Source organism: Copadichromis virginalis, linkage group LG5 (genome assembly GCF_057382275.1).
Source record: "Copadichromis virginalis isolate Kocher_CV1m ecotype Utaka linkage group LG5, C_Virginalis_male_GT1.1, whole genome shotgun sequence".
Classification (NCBI taxonomy): Eukaryota; Metazoa; Chordata; class Actinopteri; order Cichliformes; family Cichlidae; genus Copadichromis; species Copadichromis virginalis.
The window spans coordinates 10214342-10235296 of NC_140622.1; the positions used below are offsets into that span (position 1 = coordinate 10214342).

Consider the following 20955-nt stretch of genomic DNA (forward strand, 5'->3'; position numbering starts at 1 on the left):
GAGGGGGATATTGGGGTGGCGTGTGGGGTCACGGCCAGTGCTGTGGCAGGCCTCCCTGCCGAAAAGGAAACTCCACCTTTTCAAAGCTTCCATCACCAGAGCGGCCGGGAAGAGAAGACCGGAGCCCCTCTGTTATTTTAACAGCGAGTTTATGAACTCTCCTTTATGCGTCCTGCTGTCTGTCTGAGCCCCGCCATCATCGGCCCTTTCACTTTGTTAAAATATTTACAAAATGCCAGCACGCAGAGTGACACAGCTGCTGGCTCCGACAGTGCAACATGAGCCGCAACACATCTAGAAACGCCTCTGAAAGAAAAACAACACAAAAAGCATAATTAGTCTGGAGGACATCATCCAAGATTCTCATGTAGGAAAGTTGTGGTCGGCCTGGAAACCGCAGCTCCCCGTTCACTTGTTGTATGGGAGTGTCTGCTAAGTTGTTTGAAGCCTAAAATAATACAGCACACGCTGCATCGTTTCCAGATGTGGGGGCAGACCACCGATGTGCAGCAGGGGTAGACTCAGGGATGGCCTCCTGAAATGTCTGAGCTTGGGGGAAATTCTGCCTAAAAACAAAAAAAAGGTGCAGTAATAAGCTCCTGGCCAAATGGAGGAAAGTGCCATCCTTAATCACTGTGAACATAGCTCTGAGCATGGCTCTGGAACAGGAAAGGCAGAGACAGGATGGGTGTGCTGGCCTAAAGGCAGCCTGCTCTCCCTCTACCCCTCTGCTTCTATCTTTAGGCTGACAAAGCTCACGACTCCTTCTTCGTAATTATGTCTATAAGCTTTGTGCAAGTACAAAACGAGTTAAAACTGTGTTCTTTTGCTTTTAAAGAACTTTATTCTCTTATTAACAAAACACACCTGGCTCTTTACGTCTCTTTACGTCTCTTTATGTCTCTTTATGTCTGTGGATGGAGCATTTAATGCTGCGGTTAATTCAGTCCCTGGTTTTCTATACTGCTCTGACTTACCCTGTCCGAATGCGAGTCCATCACCGCTGTGTAGTAACATGTGCTGTCCACATGTGCCAGGGAGCTGCTGGTTGACAGGACACAGCTTTTTTTACCACAGTGAAGAAACCAGAGCACTTCTCTTAAACAGCCAGATGAGAGTCAGGCATCCAGAGAAGGCTAATTATAAGCAAAGTGTGGAATCAGCATGCAGTTCAATGGCATAATAATAACAATTTCATGTCTGCCCCGCAGCCACAGAGTCAGACCTGAGGCAACAGCACTTGTGGAGTTACTTTGATGTGAAAATGATAGAAAAGCTGACTTTACTTTTCCCCCCTTTTTTATAATTTACACCAAAATATGTCAGCTCATTAGCATACGAGTGCTTCCATCACAATAGCTGCAAATCACACAAGACGTCCTGGTGTGAATAAATCAAATGTGGGCCGTGGTGATGAAGAATGTGCCAGTTGTCCCTTGTTGTTGTAGTAAATGAGCCCGGCGCCTCATCCTGACATCGCTCTACCTCCGCTACAGCAGCCTGGCACCGCAGGTTAGAGCGGCAAGTCCCCTGCAGCTGCTCATAATGTTTTTTTTCCCTCTCTCTGCCACAGCCAGGCCTCCTCTCCCCCTGTGCTTTCTTCCTGCTCTGTTTCTGTAATGAGAAATTTGGCAGATCTCATCTCTTTAGTGGCTCTTTTGCCCAGGCTGTGAGCTGGAGGGGCGGGCGCTCATGTTTTTGCCTTGTTTACAAGTGACAGCGTTATTATTCTCATAAGGGCTCTGTTTCTTATCACGGTGTTGTGCCGAGTGCGCCGGTGCCGCTCTCCCCGCACGCCTTTCCTGCCAGCGCTTTTCTTCCCTTATTGACACTTGCTTGAAAATATGCATTAATTCTGGAGTTTAAAGCATGTATGGTGGTGTCTGGTCGCTGTGTTTGCTTGAAGTTGATTAATGATAGAAGCCGGCTCGGGGTCGTCCTCTGGAGACCCGCCTCGCAGGTTGTGCATGTTAACGAGCAGGAAGAGGAACACACAGCGCGCCGCTGATCCTCCGCCACCAGGAGGCTGACAACGGCAGCCTCACTCGCTCCGCAGAGTCCATTCTCTCCTCTGCTCGTCTCACGTTGTTAATCTTCCTCATTTATCAATTCTAAGTGAATACCCTGTTGTCGGTTGCCATGAAAATAAAAAGCCTGCAGCTTTGCCGGGATTGGAATACCTCAAAAGAAAGCTGAAATTATCAACAGTGCCAGTGAGGCTCCCACTCACAGCCTCGCTGAAGCCAGACATTTGTTTTTGTTCCCCTGCCTCTTCCTTTCTAAACAGAATCGGCACAGCTCGTATCACCCTGGGCCCGATTGTGTGAAAGGTTGGAAAAGAATACGGAGGAAAGTTAAGGATAGCGGACTGTAAGTTTTTCTCCTCTTCTCCTTCTCCTCCAGGCATCACATCAGCGTTAAGGAGGAACCACTGGACCCCGAAGACCACGACGGGCCCCTCTCCCTGGTAACGACTGCCAATCACAGTCCGGATTTCGATCACCACAGAGATTACGATGACGAGCAGGGCCACGACGACATGCTGTAAGGCTAGCGCCGCCCACCTCCCTCCCCAGCCTCAGAGGCCGAGGCAGTCCGGGTCATTCGGGAGACAGAAACGCTCTGCAGATAACAAACACTGAACTGCAGTCTCAGCCACTGATGACAGCTCGCAAATGTCTCCAAGTTGACTTTTTTTTAGTGCCATTAAAATACATAGCAAGAACACACATGAGAAAACACAGATGCTGCCCCCACATGAGGGCTCTTTTTTCCCTCTGATTCCTTTCTACTTTTGATTTAAGTAGCGCTTAAAACGTGAAAACAAACTTTGTTTCTACTCATCTGTCGGACAGACTGTATTTTTTTTTTTTTGGTACGGGAGGGGGGGGGTGCGACGTGTCCGTGCTATGGGATAACCCTTGCCACGCAGCCAGGACGGACTGCACTCAACGGACTGCAGAAGAGGAGGGGGGAGGTGTTTGTCTCCCTCTCCACCCTCCCCCACGCTCCCCCCCCCCCCCCAATTCCCTCTCTCAGACACACATCTGACCAGAAACTGAAAAGAGAGAGAGGGAGAATGACTGACGTTTAATTTACACCGTGTGTATGTGTGTACGTGCGAGAGAGAGCGCGAGTGCGGACTTCTGTTCATTGTCACTGCCTTCAACACTTCTCATTGGTTTAATCCCTTCTACGGCGGGAGGGTTGTTTTTGTGCTTTTGGTTTGTGTTTTTTTGGGGAGGGGAGGGGGGGTTTAAAAAGTTATGAAATATAACATAATGTGTCTTCTCCATCATTCAGTGCTGTTCTAGATGTCTTTTTGTTTTTGTTATTGTTTCTTTGAACTGATCAGACCTCATGCCCATGCTGTGGAGATTCTGTGTGGTCAGCACTTAATGATGAATGTTTATCATTTCTTTAAACACACTCACATGAAGCAGAATGTCGCATACCAACTAGTATTTTTCTGTCATTTATTCCTCAATCTTGCCACACACAAAAAAAACCACCACTCTGATGTGTAGCCCGCCCCCCACTCCACCCCACCCCAACCAGACCCCCCTCCTGCTCATGAAGTCCATTGGCAATGCACTACTCATAATGAAGGCTCTCTCCACGCATCAATGAAGTTTAATTTAAGATGCGAATGAATGACAGAGAAATCATGCAGGTTATGATTTATCCTTATGAAATTATACTTTAAAACAGCCCCTCACGGCCGAGCATGCTGAGCTGCAACAGAATTTCTGATCACTTACAAGCTCCGGGTTTTTTAAAGCAAAATGAAAATGTCAGGTGTGCACCAGCGAGATAATGATTTAGACCAACTAATTGTGATTCCTGAACACAACTGTCATTGTTAATCAAACGTGTCTGCTTTTCCCCCCTTTTTTTCCAAGCTGTAATTTCATTCAGGGCTCGGAGATAAACGTGCATTCCCTGTAGTTTTATTTGTATCACGCGCATGACTAGTTTTAAGTTTCGAGTGTTAATAATTGCACACCGGACGAACGGCTCATTTTCTTTCATTAAGGGAACAAATCCCCAAGACCTGCAATAAGCGTTGCACATTCCAGCATTTGACAGTCATCGTAAAAGGGCCCAAACATACAGCACATACCATTTTATGCGAAGGTGGATGCTTCGACGTTCGGTGTCGCCCAACAAAAGTCTGTTGGGAATCCACGGGAAAAACTTCCAGCTTTGCTGAGAAGTTACATTTTAGACATGCTGAATTTCAAGACTGCAATCAACCACTTTTAATCTTTTTATTTATTATTAGTTTTGGTATTATTTGATGTTCATTTGGCTTTTTACTTTTGTTAATGTTGTTGTTGATTTGTATTAATATCATTCTGTGCCTACCAAAGATAAACTACAAAGTCAGTGATGTGTTTTCCATGCAATAGCAGATCAGGCCAAATATCTCTCCTCCGTTCTTTCGGTAGCGGCGGTGTAGCCGGCGGCAGATTGAATCGAAGGGGGGGGAGGAAAAAAAACGCTCCTCGCACTGGTGTTTTCATTCATTGTTATTAAAAAAACAGCAAACAAACAAAAAAACCAAAGGGGTGGAGCTGCATCGAGGTTTTGCAGTGACCAAATCTGAACGGGAGGCACCGACAGTCTGACTACACGATGACCAAACTAGGGAAACTTCTTATCTTTGGGCCAGTGAGCTGGGAAAAGGGAGCAGATGACACATGCAACATTAGAGCGTATGTAGATAAAACATATACCGGTTAAATGGGAAAAGCTTTGCAGAGAACAATGTGAAATGGATTCTGTGCTTCAACTGGACCACACAAATGATTCAGTGTTTCTCTTCTTTTATTCCTTTACCTGTGTGTATCATTTAAAATGATTGTATGCCACTTTTTTTTTTTTTTTAGGGATTTTTGTTGAGATTGGCAAGACTTCATGATTGTGTTTAGTTTCTGTCAACTTATTACTTTTTATATTAAAAAACACTCCTGTCAACTAATAAGCTGGGTACAAGGTACTTTATGGCAGTTATTGTTATTGTTATTATAATTTTTTTTCCTCTAACTTCACCGCTCATTAGCTAAAAAGGAAAAAGGGCAATCTGTGGCTTCCAGAAAATGTATTTAATATCCAGGCAGCTGTGGGATGGGTCAGTTACATCCAGGCTCAGGACCGTGAGAACAGGGGCCGAGCTCATCCACAACCCCCCACCCCCCAGTCAACCGGCTGGTTTGTTTGGTATTCAGAAAGGAGGGAAAAGTGCCGGTCGGTTAGATCATTCTCAGCATGTGTAGCTTGACATTACTAAAGATAACAGCATGAGAAAACCGTTAGGATGCATACCTCAGTTCAAACCTATAGGGAATGATTCAATTAAATGAGAAAAAATAAACATTTCACTCAGTTGCACTTAGTTGTGTGTCTTGCATGTGTAGTCTGATACTGTAGAGAGAAAATGACAAAAAAATAGAAAATGAAATTAGAGCTTGTTTATCTTAAAGGTTTCATCCTTTTTTTTTAAAGCCAAACCAATCCAAACCTCAGGCCTTTTGTTCATGGAAATGTCACTCGGCTGTGTGTGAGTGTGTGTGTGTGTGTGTGTGTGTGAGTGTGTGTGTGGCACCGTTCATCCTGTCAAAGTTTGTTCTCTGATGTACTGATGGGTTGTTTTAAGGGCGTTCCAACATTAGGTTGTACATACATGTCGGTATAGCCTTTGCCCCCCCGCCCCAACACACCTTTTTTTAAGATCAAAAAATACATTTGTGTTATGTTTGCTTTATCGCTTTGTATTAACTATGAAATAGCTATGAGAAAAAAAACTGCTGTATGTATTGGAATAGCAAACTGTGCTGCAAATGTATTTTACTTAGTAATCCTTGCTTTAAAAAAAACAAAAAAGGAAAAAAAAAGACAAAAAAAAGGAGTCACACAATCCATGCAGACGTCTGGGTGAGCTGGGCATGGCCAGGCTGGGGCACGGGGGATAATCTCAGATTTTGGATTACAAACTGTAATATAGAAAACAGACTTTTTCTCTGTTATCACTGACCTAAGCATTTTGTACAGATTCTTTTTTCCCTCTTTGTGTTAAGCTGTTTTTTGATACTTCCCTTTGACGGTCCAGCCGCTGCCTCGCGAGGCTGCGCGCTAAAGAAATACCTGCTCGAGTAAAATGGGGAAAAAACCCGACACTGGGCAGGACTGGTATATTTCCTCTACGAGACGGAGATATCTTGCATGACTAATCCCAGGGTCACGGAGATTTTAGGGGGGAGGGTGGGAGGGGTGGTTTAAGTGGTCAGTAGTAATATAAGGGTGTATCAATTTAATGATATTTTATATGAAATGAATAGGAAAAAAAGAAAAATATGCAGTGCCAAGATGTAAAGAATATTGTTAAATGCTGTCTTTTTTTTCTTTTTCTTTTTTTTTTGGAGATTCATTTCACTCGCTCATTAAAAGATGTCCTTTCATGTCATGTAGGTTAAACACACACACACTCTTTGGTTAGCATCAAGATATTTATATTTTTTATCTCAAGTGGTCATTGTAAATGAGTTGAACCAAGCACAGCAGGCAGGTCAAAGGTCAGATGCTGCTGAAGACTCGGACCCTGCAAAATCCAGCTGCGTGGCATCAGACCTCCCCCCCACTCACACACACACACACACACAGCCAAAGTATATCACACACACTCACACACACTGGCACCCGAGCTAAAATGCCATTGTTTCATCCATCACCAACCATCCAGCCCGCTGTCATTCCGTCCCCCCCACCCCAACCCGTCTCTTTCTCCCACTCTCGCATCACACTTTGTTTCTTTCCAGATGGAGGGGGGAGGGGGGTGCGCAGCCCAGGAGCTGTCACGGTGCTCTCATCCTGCGGCATCTTCTCTTTTTCTTTATCTTTCTTGGGGTTTTTTTTCTCTCGCTCCTTTTCTTTGAAGATGTACTCTGTAGTTTTCTTTTTCCTGTTTTGTTTTTTTGAAGAGAAATATTATTGCTCATCACTTCCATCAGTCTGTAACCTCCTCATCATTCCTCGTCTGTCTGATGCAGACCACTCTGTTGTAGTCGGTGGCGATGACTGACATGAGCATTCTAAACATGCAATAAAATGCTGGTTGTTCCGACCGTTTCTTCCAAGTCTCTCGTTGTGTCTGTCCGAGTGAGGGCTTTTATTTTTTTACTGCAACGCATGCAGTTAAACTCACAGGAGCTAAAATGCAGAATCCAGCATCGCGAGCTCGCTCGAGACTGATTTTCGCACAACAACGTGAGCCACTGCATCAAATGAGAGAGTTTTTTTTTTACCGACACACATTCATGAAATATTTCCCCACTGCAGTTTTTGTCGCCCTCAGTACCTCTTTCCTCATTACTTCGGCCTGCAGGACAGTCCCACACAGACCCTGTTTGTGTCGTCTGCTGCAGGACTCTCATCCCAGCCTAAAACATTAAATTATCTCGTAATTAAAAAGAGACAGTTAAACTGTCTTTTTCCCAACAGCAATTTAGGTAACTGCATTTGATAAGCTATAAATTGCAACCGCATTAAAAAATCCCAGAAATAATAGCGATATGGATTTGGTGACAGGAGCTAATGCTGATGACCAAGACTCCTGGTCCTGGTGTTTTTACGACAGAGGTTGCGGGGCATGTTGGCCACTAAACAGGGGACAGAGATCAAGTCTAAGCACTTTTAATCTTGTGAAACAAGCAATTACAAATAGTTGCATTGATTTGTTAAAAAGCTTTAGGTGACATAAATCGTTTCTTGCTTAGCTTATTGCTGGAAATCATAAACGTCAAGTGCATTATTAATTAAGGCCTTTGAAAGACAAGATTTAATGGAAATGATATAAAATCACAAGCAACGTTTCTGCAGGTTGTATTTCACCCAAACGCGTCTGTGTTGTTTCCCCTCACGCTCATCGCAAGCGTTCAGATAACATAAAGTGATCACAAAGGTATCAAAAGTATTTGTGTTTAAAAAAAACCCACTTAACTTATAGAGGGGCATTAACATATGATATAATTATAGTCCATAAAGTCTGATGAAACACGGGGTGAGATATACTGCACTGTCACACCCATAAATCTGAATTTCTCTGTAGGCCGCTGGTAGACCACCGGCCCAGCGTTCACGTTTGAAGCCGTAAAATGAGCCTATGAGCACAGCGTTGTCTCAGTCACTCAAAGCCCTGGAGATCATTTGTGGTTTTATTTACCCAACAACAGGGATAGGAATGGAAATTTAACGACACAAACACAATGTGCTTCGTATTAAAAGACCAGAAAAAAGTCGTAATAAACATTAGAAAAATGCAGAAGATGTGACTACACGCTGGATATAAACACGCACAGTGATTAGCTGTGAAACCGTCAGGACAGGAGTGCTTTCAGCTTCCATTTGAATGTGGAAAAAAACACTTGTGATGAATCTCAAGTCAGCAGGCAATATGTGTCTCCAGGCAGGGTTGGGCAATACCACAAAATTTGTTTTTGATCCAATACCAACTAATAGCAGGAACAGATTCACATATATTGATACCACAGTGCGGTATTGTGTGGAGAGCAGAGCCATGTGTCATGTTCTAGAAAATTTCAGATTGCATTTTCACCACCGTTAAACATTTCCTTTCACTGGTAATAAATTGGTTAAGTGTGAAACCTCTGAACTGCACATTCATATCTTCAGCGCAGGGGTGATGGAACGTGGCTTTTCCTTTTGGTGGCTGCTGCACGAAGTTATGAGTTTGTTTTGTGCACACTTGCGTGTGTGTGTGTGTGTGTGCGCGCGCGCTCACGGCAACGAGACACTGAAAATGATTCAGAAAATTTGCAGAAAGGATGTCGGGCCTGGCGTTATTAGAACAGGTGGACTGTAGCAGCAGATTTTGTTAAGATGTTTGAAGTGACGTAGCTGGATTGTAGAAACACGATTGTCACACACCCGGGACTAATCAAGACTGGATGGCGCTGCTTAAAAAGCTCAAATATGTGTGAAGTGGTGCTAGAGAAACATGAACAGCTGAAACTTTGTTTGACAAATTAATAACTAAAAACTATTAACTAAATAATAATACTTGAATCTCCTTTTGTTGACCCGCTTAAACCCTAACCATCTTCACCATCTTCACCATCATCTTCCATCTCTTTGTTCTGCTCCTTGGGAGGTTTCTATCAAAACTTGGGCAAAAAACTATCTCGATCCCAAGTGAGGTAAGTCAGAAAATGACTCAAACTTCATTAACAGATTACTGTTAATTTCTCTCATTAATCACAAATGATGCTATTTAACCCCACAGACATGCTCTGTTGCTCTATCCTGCCCTACAGACAGAAGACAGATCAGTCACATTGTTTAGCCCGGTTAGATTGCGAAAAAACAAACGCGGATGGCTGCTGTTCACTTTATTCTAATTACAGCACGGCACTGCCTCAAATAGTCAAAGCTGGCACACTCCCAACATTGCAGTGAGGCAATTAGCAGTCCTGCAGTGTTTGTTATTCATGGTTTGATGTAAAAAATTTGTTTATTAAGATGGGCTGCAGGCGCTGGTGTGCAATAGACCTGCTTGTAATTAGATTCCAATTATTTGTCTGTTTCTGATATTGTAAACTGGCACTTACCACATCAGTTAAATTGACACACTGCACTGCTTGGTTTACTCGGTAATTAAAATGTGTTCTGTTAATTAGATGATGACCACTTTATTCCAGGGCTCTTGTGTTTGGGCTCCTCGGCGGCTCACTGTTTGGATCATGAGTTGCCAGACGCTTCCCTAATCAGCCCTTGTTTTGTTTCAATTACCACCTGCTGTTCAAAAGGCATGCCTCGCTGCCCCCCACCCCTACACGCACACACCCAGCATGCACGCACACAAACACAACAATACCACCAGGCTTGCTTCGCTACCAGCTCCAACACAACAAACAGCAATTCGCAGCTGGGCCTGCTTTCTTCTTTATTAGAAGGCACATCTAGGTTTCAAAGAGAGTTTGAGCAATTAAAACGGAACTAAAGGAAGATGAAAGTATAAAGGTTATCACATCAGTTAGCGGGCCTCGTGCGAGTAGCCAATGGTAATTACACTCATTGGGTAAATAGCTTGGATGCTCAGATGTCTCCTTCTCTTGGTAACAGAAGGTTAAGGGTGGGGGAGCTGTTATATCCACTGAAGGCTTTGCTAACTGGAGATGACCACCACTGTAATTCAGGTGCTGTGATGATCGTGGATGCACTGAATGTAGGGGCACTGCTGGTTAAAGATACGGATGCTGATGTTGTTATAGCAACCTCAATCCCCCCCCGAACAACATCTTTTCTTTGAAGCTGTGGACTGCATTGACCCTCCACTCTTAGTAAAATTGTTTGTTAAGTGTTATTATCACAGCACAAGTTAAAAACTGTAGTGCTGCTACAGCAGTGGATGCTAATATATATGAGATCTGAATATTAGCGAGTACTACCCAGACTCCTTTTTTTTTACTCTTCGGTCTGTGTGATGTCAGTGATGTGTGTGATACTACGCTTAATGTGGACACAGCTCTGGCTGTGAGCGCTGAAGCTCCGCCCACCTGTTGTTCATCGTGGTGTCTGAACAGCCAGTCAGGAGAAAGCTGGATTAAGAGGAGGGGGTGATGTATTAACAGGGCTTGTTAGAAACAAAACTGAGGGGCTTCTTCAAGGCCAAGTATAAAATTAATAAGGCTTAACTAATGATGCAAAGCTACTCTAGCAGAATCCAAGAATAAAACACACAGAGCTGAAAATGAGCCTAATAGTTCCAATTTAATGCAAAACTCTAGTAATGTGTTCCATTTTTATTTTAGATTTTTTTCTTCTTCAAATTGCAGAAAATACCAAACTTATCAATAAAGCAATTGTGCAAACAGTCACTGTCCACACATCCAAAGCCTGATAAACCCATATTTGAAGTACAGACTGCATATCATTGACGTAGCTGTAAAATAAGGTTTGGTTGGGGTGGATGTAGCTCAGGAGGTAGAGCAGATCATCTACTAATTAGAAGGTTGGTGGTTCAATCAAATCTTTGTCATGACTGTTATGCATTGACAACTAGACACATTATGAGTGTGTCCTCAGTTCAGATCCACCCTGTGCACAAGTCTGGGCTTCAAAACTGGACTTGCCAAGTCAGTGCATTGAGGTGGTTCCCAAACTTCTTCTAGCATGGACTCACTTCAAAAGCAACAAAAGGAGTACCCTCTGTCTTCACCAACTGTATATAAATCCTCAGCTGAAAGAAGTCCCAAACAAAACTGGCCTTCAATCCAGTCTCTGTAATGTTTGCAGAATGTTTACAGCGCCGTGCCGGTTGGGGAAATTACTCAGCGTTTCTTTTTTTAACCATATGTTTGTGTGTTACTTGATTAACAACTTCAGTGGGAACCAATGGACTGGAGGCTGTGTGCCACATAGAGAGCAGGGCAGCGAGAGACTGCTCTCCCGTGAAATCTGTTTACATTAAAGAGGGAAAAAAACTCAGAGTCTGGAGTTATTATTATAGATGGAAATTAGAAAGCGAGGTGATATTGTTAGAGCCGCACAGTTCACATGAAGAAAAATGCGGGGTGGATGGATAGGTCCACAAAACACCGAACTTAAACAAAAGAGGCCACTCTGCGTTCAATAAAAGCTTTAATGGATATTTATTTTTAATCACAACTGATGAAAGTGCATCAATTATCATAATCGTGTTGATAAAAATGCTTTCTTCTCTGAAGCTAATAAAAATGTTCCCCATTTTATAAAGTTTCCTAACCTCTTAACATCCACCGATGACCCATCTAGGGTTAGGGTTAAGTTTTGTTTTCACTAAGGCTAAATATATTGTGGCATTGCTGGCTTCCCCTAAAAAGATTTTCTATTTGGTTCTTCAAGAAAGGTGAAAATATTAGAAAAGCAGGCAGATATCACTTAACCCTGATCTTAGATGGGTGCCAATGATCTGGTGAATGTTAAGAGCTCTAAGGACTTTTACAGAACGCCAAATTTTCAAGCTTTTACACTGTGCAGATCCTCCTTGCTCCACCAATCATAATTTGGCTGCAAGTCTTGTTTCCAGTTTAAGAGTATTAAGTGTCTGGCTAGCAGCTCCTTGTTAAGTGGGATACCAAAAACAGGAAGAAAAAAAATAGATCTAAAGCCATCAGTACCTTGTATTTTTGTACTGTACCAAATATTTGAGCTTAAAAGTTTATCATTTTGGGGTCTGATTGCTACTTATAGTTGACCAATTCTCTTAAAATCACAAAATAATATATTTCAGACAGTCTAGTGTTATTAGAGTGCATTTCATTAGATTTGCTTAGTTCTTGGAAGAATGAAAACTTCAGGTCAACATTTATCATCATTCCATTTTTAATTTTTTGAGGTGAAATTGAGTCAGCAAGCGTGTCTGTGTGTTTAGACTGGACTCCAGCGTAGTAATTGAACACTCCACCCCGGCGATGTGGAGCAGCTGCAGAGTGCAGAGCCTCAGGTTTATCCTCATGTGCTGTAAACAAAGTAACTGCAGTGATGAACTGCACTGCGGGTTCACCCTCAGCTCCAGTCTCGACCGTCTGACCTGCGCTCGCGTCCCAGCGTCCGGCCTTATTGGAACAAATGTTTTGTTTAAATAATTGAAGGGATGCAAAATAACATGAATAATTACTTGCCTGCACAATTTGTGTCACAGCGTATTAGCGGAGATGCGCCCGTGCTTGATTTGCTGGAGCTTGAAACCAAAAAAACAGAGCTTTGACTGTTTGTTTGGTTTGTTTGCAGGCTATGTTGGAGCTAAGCTTTCTAGGGTGCAGAACAAATGTTTCGGATTTGGGGGATAAATGCTGTCATCGAATAGTTGCTCGAACAACACATCCTTCAACTAAACACTCGTATTGTTTGTTTTTTCATATTGTTTGACATGAGTGAGAGACGAGTGCTGCTGAGATATCATGCAAGACGTTTTCTATTTCAAAAGGAGAAAAAGAGGTTGGAGGTAAGTGGAGGGTGGAGAAAGCGTACACGTGTAGGTCAAGTTTCACCTTATTCCTTTCCAATATTAAACACATTTAAAAAAAGGAACATTTTCTAGGTCATCTACGACATAACAACGGTGATAGTTCAGTTATATAGTGTAGGGAAATTGAATTCTCTTCGTATTTTTAGAAAACGGATGAAAAAAGTTAAGTGCAGTGCTAACAAGGAAGCTAGCAACAGCAACTGTTAGCTTAGCACAATATCTGAAAATAGGTAGAAAAACGTATTTTTAGATATCGGAAGGATTCGAGATCCTTGTTCCTTCGTTCAGAAGCTGCTGCTTTGCCCTGTTTCCTGTGTTTGTGCTAAACAATGCTAAGCTACCCTAAGCTACATCATTGCTTCCATGGGCTCGGCGTCAGTCTGCCCATATAACTTTGCAACATCGAGGATAAGTTGCATTAGTTTAAAGTAGCTTGCTAATGTAGCGATGTAGCTTGCCATCGCCAGTGTGTGAATGTGTGTGTGAAGGGAGGAAGACTGAATGTAGTGTAAAGCGCTTTGGGGTCCTTAGGAACTAAGTAAAGCGCTATACAAATACAGGCCATTTACCATTTTTTACCATTTTATTTATTTTTAAATGACAAACTGCCAACATGCCATGTCATCTCTGGCTGCCACATCCTGATCCTGGATCTGCCGTAGGCTTCTTCCTGCTAAAAGGGAGTTTTTCGTTCCCACTGTCAGAAGTCCCAAAAATTCAGAGAAAACAGGTTTTACATTGCCCAAACACTCCCACCGTGACAACTTTGAATCCAGATCCCAAATCCTAGCAAACTATCGAATCCAAGGCTACGTTCACACTGCAGGCGAAAGCGCATCAAATCCGATTTTTTTGACCCTATGCGACCCATATCCGATCATGCTATGACAGTGTGAACGGCGCAAATCCGATATTTTCAAATCCGATCTGGGTCACTTTCGTATGTGGTACTGAATCCGATACATATCCGATGTTTTAGAAAGCGACTGCTGTTTGAACGGTCAAGTCGCATTAAATCCGCCTTTTACGTCACCGACACAAGACTGAAGCCAATTATCAGCGCCCGAGAAGACATCGCGAACGCTTCCTAGCCATCCAGTGTAGATGTCAGTGAAACTATTGGGAAGACAACGTTGGAGAAACGTAAACATTTTATTTGTACTGTATAATCTGCAGATTCTGACAGAAATCTGCAGCTATCCTTTGAAGCACCGCTCCTCTCTTAAACAGCAATAAGGATCATTATTAGGTTATTTACATTATTATGTAAATAACAAAATAACTTAAAGCAAAAATTGGGAAACGTAAAGTCCGAAGTCTTTATATTAACGGCCATCAGTCAAACAATACTGTTTGTTCTTGGTCTAAACAGAGCGCGTTGTGTGTGACGTCTTCTTTTGCGCATGCGGGCCGCTTTGAGCGTTCACACTAGAGCGCGTTTGCTGTCGCATTTTATTTGTAGTGTGAACGAGGAGACAAAAAAATCGGATTTGATCAAAAAATCGGAATTGAGCATTAAGACCTGCAGTGTGAACATAGCCCAAGTCCCACCCTCCAACACACCTGGCAAGTATAAGTGCCAGAAACCGAATGTCCTCAGAGGTCCTAACTGCATTCTGCTGGTCTGCTGACAGATTTAGTTGAAGAGCAGTGTATTATTGCAGACAGTAGACCGACTGCATTTGGCCTCATTCTGTATTTCTATTCACTTCCATCTTGCTGTGATTCCAGTATGGGTTTATGCTCTCCTCCTCCTGTGGATTTTATTGCTTTTTTCCCTCCATTTCTTTAAAAAAAAAGCTATCATTTAAACATGTCATGGGCAGTGTTTACCTGCAGTGAACCTTGATTGAGGAAGCCTGTGACTTTACACTGATGCCCTTCTAATCTCTATGACTGGCATGCTAATTTCTCTGACGCTGCCATTCAAAACACAAACATGAAATGTTGGTTTTAGAACTGGGAGACCTGGTAGAGTGAATTTCAAGTGCTTATTCAAATATTTCATTAAAATGTAAATTTTTACAACACCGTACGTCTGGCTGTGCACAAGGCATGACTTAAGAAGTTATGAAGTTATAGCAGCATTTCTCTCTCTGATGCCAATTAACTGCGTATGGGGTGGGGGGTCTGATGGGAGGGAACCGGGGCTTAATGTCCTTACCTTGTTTTATCGCCGCATAACAGCGCGCCAGCAAACGCATCGCATGCAACAGGATTTTCAGATATTGACAGCTGAGATTGGAGGCCTGGACGGAAAAACGAAAGAGTGCATCAAACAGGAAGCCTCCTGAAGATTGATGGTTAATCAATTCTCTTATCTCTCTCAAAGTGCAAATGAAGTGATTAAAATTAAGTTTAGTTCAGGCCACACAGCCAGCTGCTGGACGTGCAGCTTTATCTCTCCGTCAAGGCTGGAAAACATCTCTGAGGTTCAGTCGGGGTGATACGTGGATCTTTATTGTATGTTGGAATGCATATACTCAAATATCTTCCTTTAAAAACCAAAGAGTAAACTCTTCTCACACATTTGTTTATTTATTTCACAACACACGTAGTGGGCTTATTGAAGAATAAAATCATTTGGCCTTACTGGACGAGTTCAGTAGATCTTCAGTAATCCATCAGCTGGCTCTTTTAACTTTAAGTTAATTCTTATAATCAGATGAATTACTGAACCAGGCATTTTGATAAATAATGTTCATGTTTAACCTCCTGCACCAAGAAATAAGGATTTCTCCACAGCCTTTTCAAATGTACTTTTTTTTTAATTCACAAAACTTAATTTGTCAGAAAAAAAACTTTAAGTGAAGTGTCAACTTTCCATAAGTGCTCTTTCATCTTTAAGGCAGTTATGCTTTTAGTGACGGATGTGTGCTCCTCACGCACTCATGCTAATTGAAATTTTATTGACTAAAGTAAATTATATATGTTGTATGCACATCACCGTACGTATACTTCTTCGATCCTGTTATGTCTGCAGTCAGCTCCTCAAACTCAACCCTGTATTTTAACATACAACAAACAAACTACAAAGCTAATAATCAGTGACGTGGGATTAAGCGTTGGGGTATTCATCATCAGCGGCCATGACTTGGAGTGTGCAGCTGAAACTGTTATGAAGACCATAACTGAGGAGCTAGCGATGGGCTCAGACACTCAGCATGAAGATAATAAAGAGTTAAAATATATAGCTGGGCAGGTTTACATTTGTTTTGAAACATGCTTCACACGCATAAAGCCATTTTCCTCATCAATCACTTATTCATCATCTTTAAGTGTGCGCCTGTCACAAGATGAATCAATGAATAAACAGTGGCATGTTGACATTTAGAGTGTCTATGTAGCTTATACTTTGTAGCCCCCCCCCACACACACACACCTACTGCATCAGACGCCGAAACTTCAGCGAGGAGCACCTCCGGGCTCGTATCGCTTGAGGTTCTTCGCTCTCTCCCCTTTTATTTCTTTATTTATTCTCTCATTTTTTAACTTGCAGGGTGGGTGGAGGGGAGTGGGGTGGAGACAAAACGGTTGCAGGTGGTGATGAAAATAAGAGCCATCCATCATTATTTATTAGGCATGAAAAAGATACACAATAATGTAATTTAATCTCTCAGCAGACAATTATTTCCACATATTGATAACGCAATGCGAAAAGTGCCATGAATCCTAATATGATGTTTGCTTTTATTGGTGTATGATACAACCAGAACAAATAATGTAATTGTATCAGCCAGAAAATGTGATTATTTGCACATGCTAACATTATAATACCAATCTGCCGCAGACAATGGTATCATATTATTTTGCTGTGCTTAACTAGTTACAATTTGCATTAAGTTATTATGTCTGGGTGGCAATAAAGACGGCTCTGTCTCCCTCCGGTCGCCGCTTTTCTTAGTTTCTCATTACAGCTTGGTGACGATTTTTAGAAGCTTTCGACTCCAACAGCCGGCGTGATTTTCTGATTTAAAGGGGGGAAACTTTCACATGGTGTTTAAATGCGATTGTTTATACACATCTATATAGCTACTCCCACCCCCATGTGAGCAGCAGCACTCTTTATCTATTTTTTTTGCATGCTGCTTCAAGCACAGGTGACTCTCCAGTGCTCATCCAGCCTGATCTGAGGTTAAAGAAAGTGGCACAATAGACACAATTACTATGCAAATGATGGGTGCCCGAAACAAAAAAACACCTTTTGCATTAAAAAGTAAAATGCTTTAAATATTTGCATATAGGTGCCTCGATTTGGTTATTCGCATCAACATCAAGACGATTAACATTAATGAAGGAGCGGCTTGATGCACCGACTGTCAGGCCACATCAGGCCACCTCTGCAACCTCCTCTGTGTTTTGCATGGCGAGGCATTCACGCCATAGTGAACTAATGACCAAGTCGGCCTGTGTAAAATTAGACCGTGCGTCTACACAAGTGTCTCTCTGACATTAGGAGAATGTTTTATTGATGAGTCATTATTAGCAGTCCAGCAGTGAGGTGAGCTTGATCCATGCCGAAGATGCAAAGTGTTATAATAAAAAATGCCTGCTTAATTATTAATACTCAAAACCTAATCCATCTCTGCACAAAGAATATGTACATATTTTAGTGTCTCATTTGAATTTTTGCAACAAACACACACCTAAAAACCATTAGATGGCCGTGGTAATGACAGGTTTAAATGGGCTGTTTTTTAAGAATTAATGTGTTACTGCCAGTGCACGGCCTGAGCTGAAAGAAAGAGGTCTTCCTGTTTATTCTGTTGCAGAGCGCGCAGCGTCCCACTGCAACGTCCCCGTAGAGAGGCGAGGCGAGCGCACACTGTGTGAAGGCGTCATTCTGCACCGGAGGGTAGAGGAGTGTTTGCAAGTCATTAGTGGTTTGTAAATGATATTTGTTCCCATGTGACATATCATTTGAAATGGTTTCCTAATAATAACACCCACTGATAATAAAATAAGAGGGCCCTCATGTTGTGATTATGCTTTTCATAAATTTGGACTGGAAAGAAAAAGCACAGGGAGACATTTCAATATGAAAAAGAGCTCGAGATATTGATATTGACGCGAGCTCGGATGATACCCTGAATGGCAGCTCAGCTTCGGTTTGACCGGCCGGTGGAAGCTGGAAGAATTTTCAAAATAAAACCTTTTTGTTTTAGCCTGGCTCGGCTTTGCTGTGAATAGAGAGCATCTTTACGCTAAAGCTCTCTGTTCTGTGAGGAAAAAAGGAAAAAAAAAGCTTGAACCGTTGCCTCCTTTCTTAATGACTCCTGACAAATACCCTGTCTTCCTGCGGTGCGTTTCCTGTTCGCCACAGCACAGAGCCGAGACAACTTGGCACGGGACGCAGCGCGCCTGGTGAATAGGGAGCCACGCTGTCGCTCCAACACTGTTCGCCTTGTATTTTATGAAATGAACGAGTGGCTCGGAGATCAATAGGCCCCTGCGGTGAATGCGAACAACGCCGCTGGGTCCTTATCAGGGCCCCGCTGCCAATCTGTGGCAAGCGAAGCCTGCACCTTCCCTGGATACACCATTGGTCTTTGAAATTAAAGTTGACGCCTGTAATCCAGGGAAATGGTCCCTCTACTCTCGCTTAACACCGGTTTAGTTTCACCCCAGCTGATGATAAAGCATGACAGAAATACAGAGCACTATCTTCTTGCTAGGGGTTGATAGGTTCTGCCAGCTTATCAGGAAACAGGCAGCTAACCTTCTTGTGTCTGGCCCGTGGACAAAACTGAGGAGTCAATTTACAAAAGAAACCACAGTGGGTGGCTTGTAAATAAAACCATTCTTTCTGCGTGGAAGACAAAAAGAAAAACTGAGGAGAAAATAACCAATTTTACAACCCACCCAAAAGTGAGTGAATGTATAACACAGGAGGCTAAGCGCTAGTGATAGAGTGTATTCATGTAAATCCTCCCAAGCACAGCTGCAGGAAATTGACAGGGATCTACTGGAGCGCTTTGCCTGTAAAGGGTGGGATTTACATGCCTAACTAGGGCTTAACCACCCTCCCTCGAGTTTACCTGTTACTCTCTGGCCTCTGAGCACGCGTCTGGATGTGCTAAGGTTGCACTGCTTATACTTAATGCCTTTTCATCCCCCCTCATATCTGTCAGTCTCAGAAATAAACTCATAAACTCCACCGGGCCTGCTCCATATCGAAAATTGGTTTGGCGTGACGGCACATCGGAGGTTTTGTTTGTTTCCTGTTCCCTCGAGGCCTCAGAAGTTTCCAAAGCAGCCACAAGATCAGCTCAAGCTAAAAACAAGAAAATACGTGCATACGGCAGGATGTGGTGGACGGCGAATTAGGCCGCGAGGTGCGAGTCCTGCTCCAGGACTGCTTTGTGGGTAATTGAGATCACATTAATTCATGTGTTCCTCCTGAGGAGAAAGTGCAAGTCTTTTCCTTTTGGACAGGATGTGGCTTTGGGCAGTTCGGGACGGTGGGCGTTGCTCCTGGGCTCCACAGCCCCTCAGCTGAATCTCGGTCCCTGCAGGCAGATTCGGCAGACCGCTGACGGCAGTTTAGACTAAGCAGAAAAATTGTTTGGCTTTCTCTTTTTTTTTTGTTCCGCTTTCTTTTTCGTGAAACTTACAACTGTACACGTACGGCACGAAACCCCAATGCCAAAACAGTCTCAACAAAAACATCGAAATGTTTTCTCATTTGTTTTTTCCTCTCAAGCTAAGATCCTTGCAAATGATTAAACACACACACACACACACACACACACACACACACACACACACACACACACACACACACACACACACACACACAAATAGTTAACACTAATTCTATTAATGCTGTCGTCCTATCACACAGGAACCAAACACAGATGCAAAGTGTTCCTTTTTGCCTTGTGTGTTTTGTATTTCCCTCCTCTTCTAAACAATGATTTTCAGAACTGGAGCCGCCGCCAATAAAATTAATGGGAGACTTGCTGAGTCCATACAGGAAGTGGGCTTTTTAAATAAACACATTGTTTCCAAACTAATCCACACCCCATTGTTTACAGACTGGGCTGGGTGCAGACTGGGCCGGTCCACCTCGATTAACCCCCCTGTCAAGGCCACTCCATTTCTAAACAGAGGAGGAAAAAGATAAAACTGTCAAACAGGAGTTCGCTTTGATGTTATTTTAGGGCAGCATTGCAATCTGTTTATCTTTTGTACAGTGGGGCCTACCTGACTTTATAGCATGAATGTATACAAGGCCAGGCTACGGTTGCCCAAGTAACAGCTCACGTGCCATCTTTAAATGAGATGTTAGAGTAAAATAACAAAATATATATATATATTAACATTTTGCCGTTGCGATGATGAATAAAGTCAAATCTAATGAAACTGCTACATTATCCAAACCTTTGATAGGTATGCCTCTTGGGCTAATTCAGACTTGAAAATACTGATGATGCATGAGATTGTAATACCCTACAAAAGCAGAGAGAAACCCCAACAATCAAATGATCCTCTATGAGCAAGGACTTGACAACAGTGGGAAGGACAAACTAAATTTCGGGAGGAGACCTCCAGCAGGATCAGGCTCCAAGAAGGGCAGCCATTGTAGTTGGTTGGGCTTTTCTAAGTGGAGCTTGGTTCTTTCTGGTTCTGTGCAGGTTTGTCCTTCCACAGTGATGCCTGTTGGGTTAACTGGTAATTCTAAACTGGCAGTATCTGTAGCTATCAGTGCCGTTTTGATGGACTATGTCAGCTTTGACATCCTTAGTTGGAATAAGAGTTGAAAAAATGGATGGATAGATGGATAAGCAAAACTAGCTTACTGCTTATAGCTAGCTTGTACTTGTAATATTACATCGGTCCTCCTTTTGCTGCCAAAACAGCAAACAACAGAATAAATAGCTGTATTCTCACACTTTTTTTGTCAGAACCAGCATTGGCTTTTTCAG

At 42.7% G+C, this 20955-nt stretch overlaps 1 protein-coding gene across 7 annotated transcripts in view; it reads left to right on the forward strand.

The window, feature by feature from the left end:
* foxp1b (forkhead box P1b) overlaps window positions 1-5398 on the forward strand; it is a 156822-nt gene extending 151424 nt beyond the window's left edge. For all 7 annotated transcript variants that reach the window (XM_085455799.1, XM_085455794.1, XM_085455790.1 and 4 more), the window contains one exon: window positions 2404-5398. In XM_085455799.1, coding sequence (XP_085311925.1) covers window positions 2404-2548 — 145 coding nt within the window. In that variant the 3' untranslated portion in view covers window positions 2549-5398. The remainder of the gene's footprint in view (window positions 1-2403) is intronic.
* Window positions 5399-20955: the final 15557 nt, after the last annotated feature.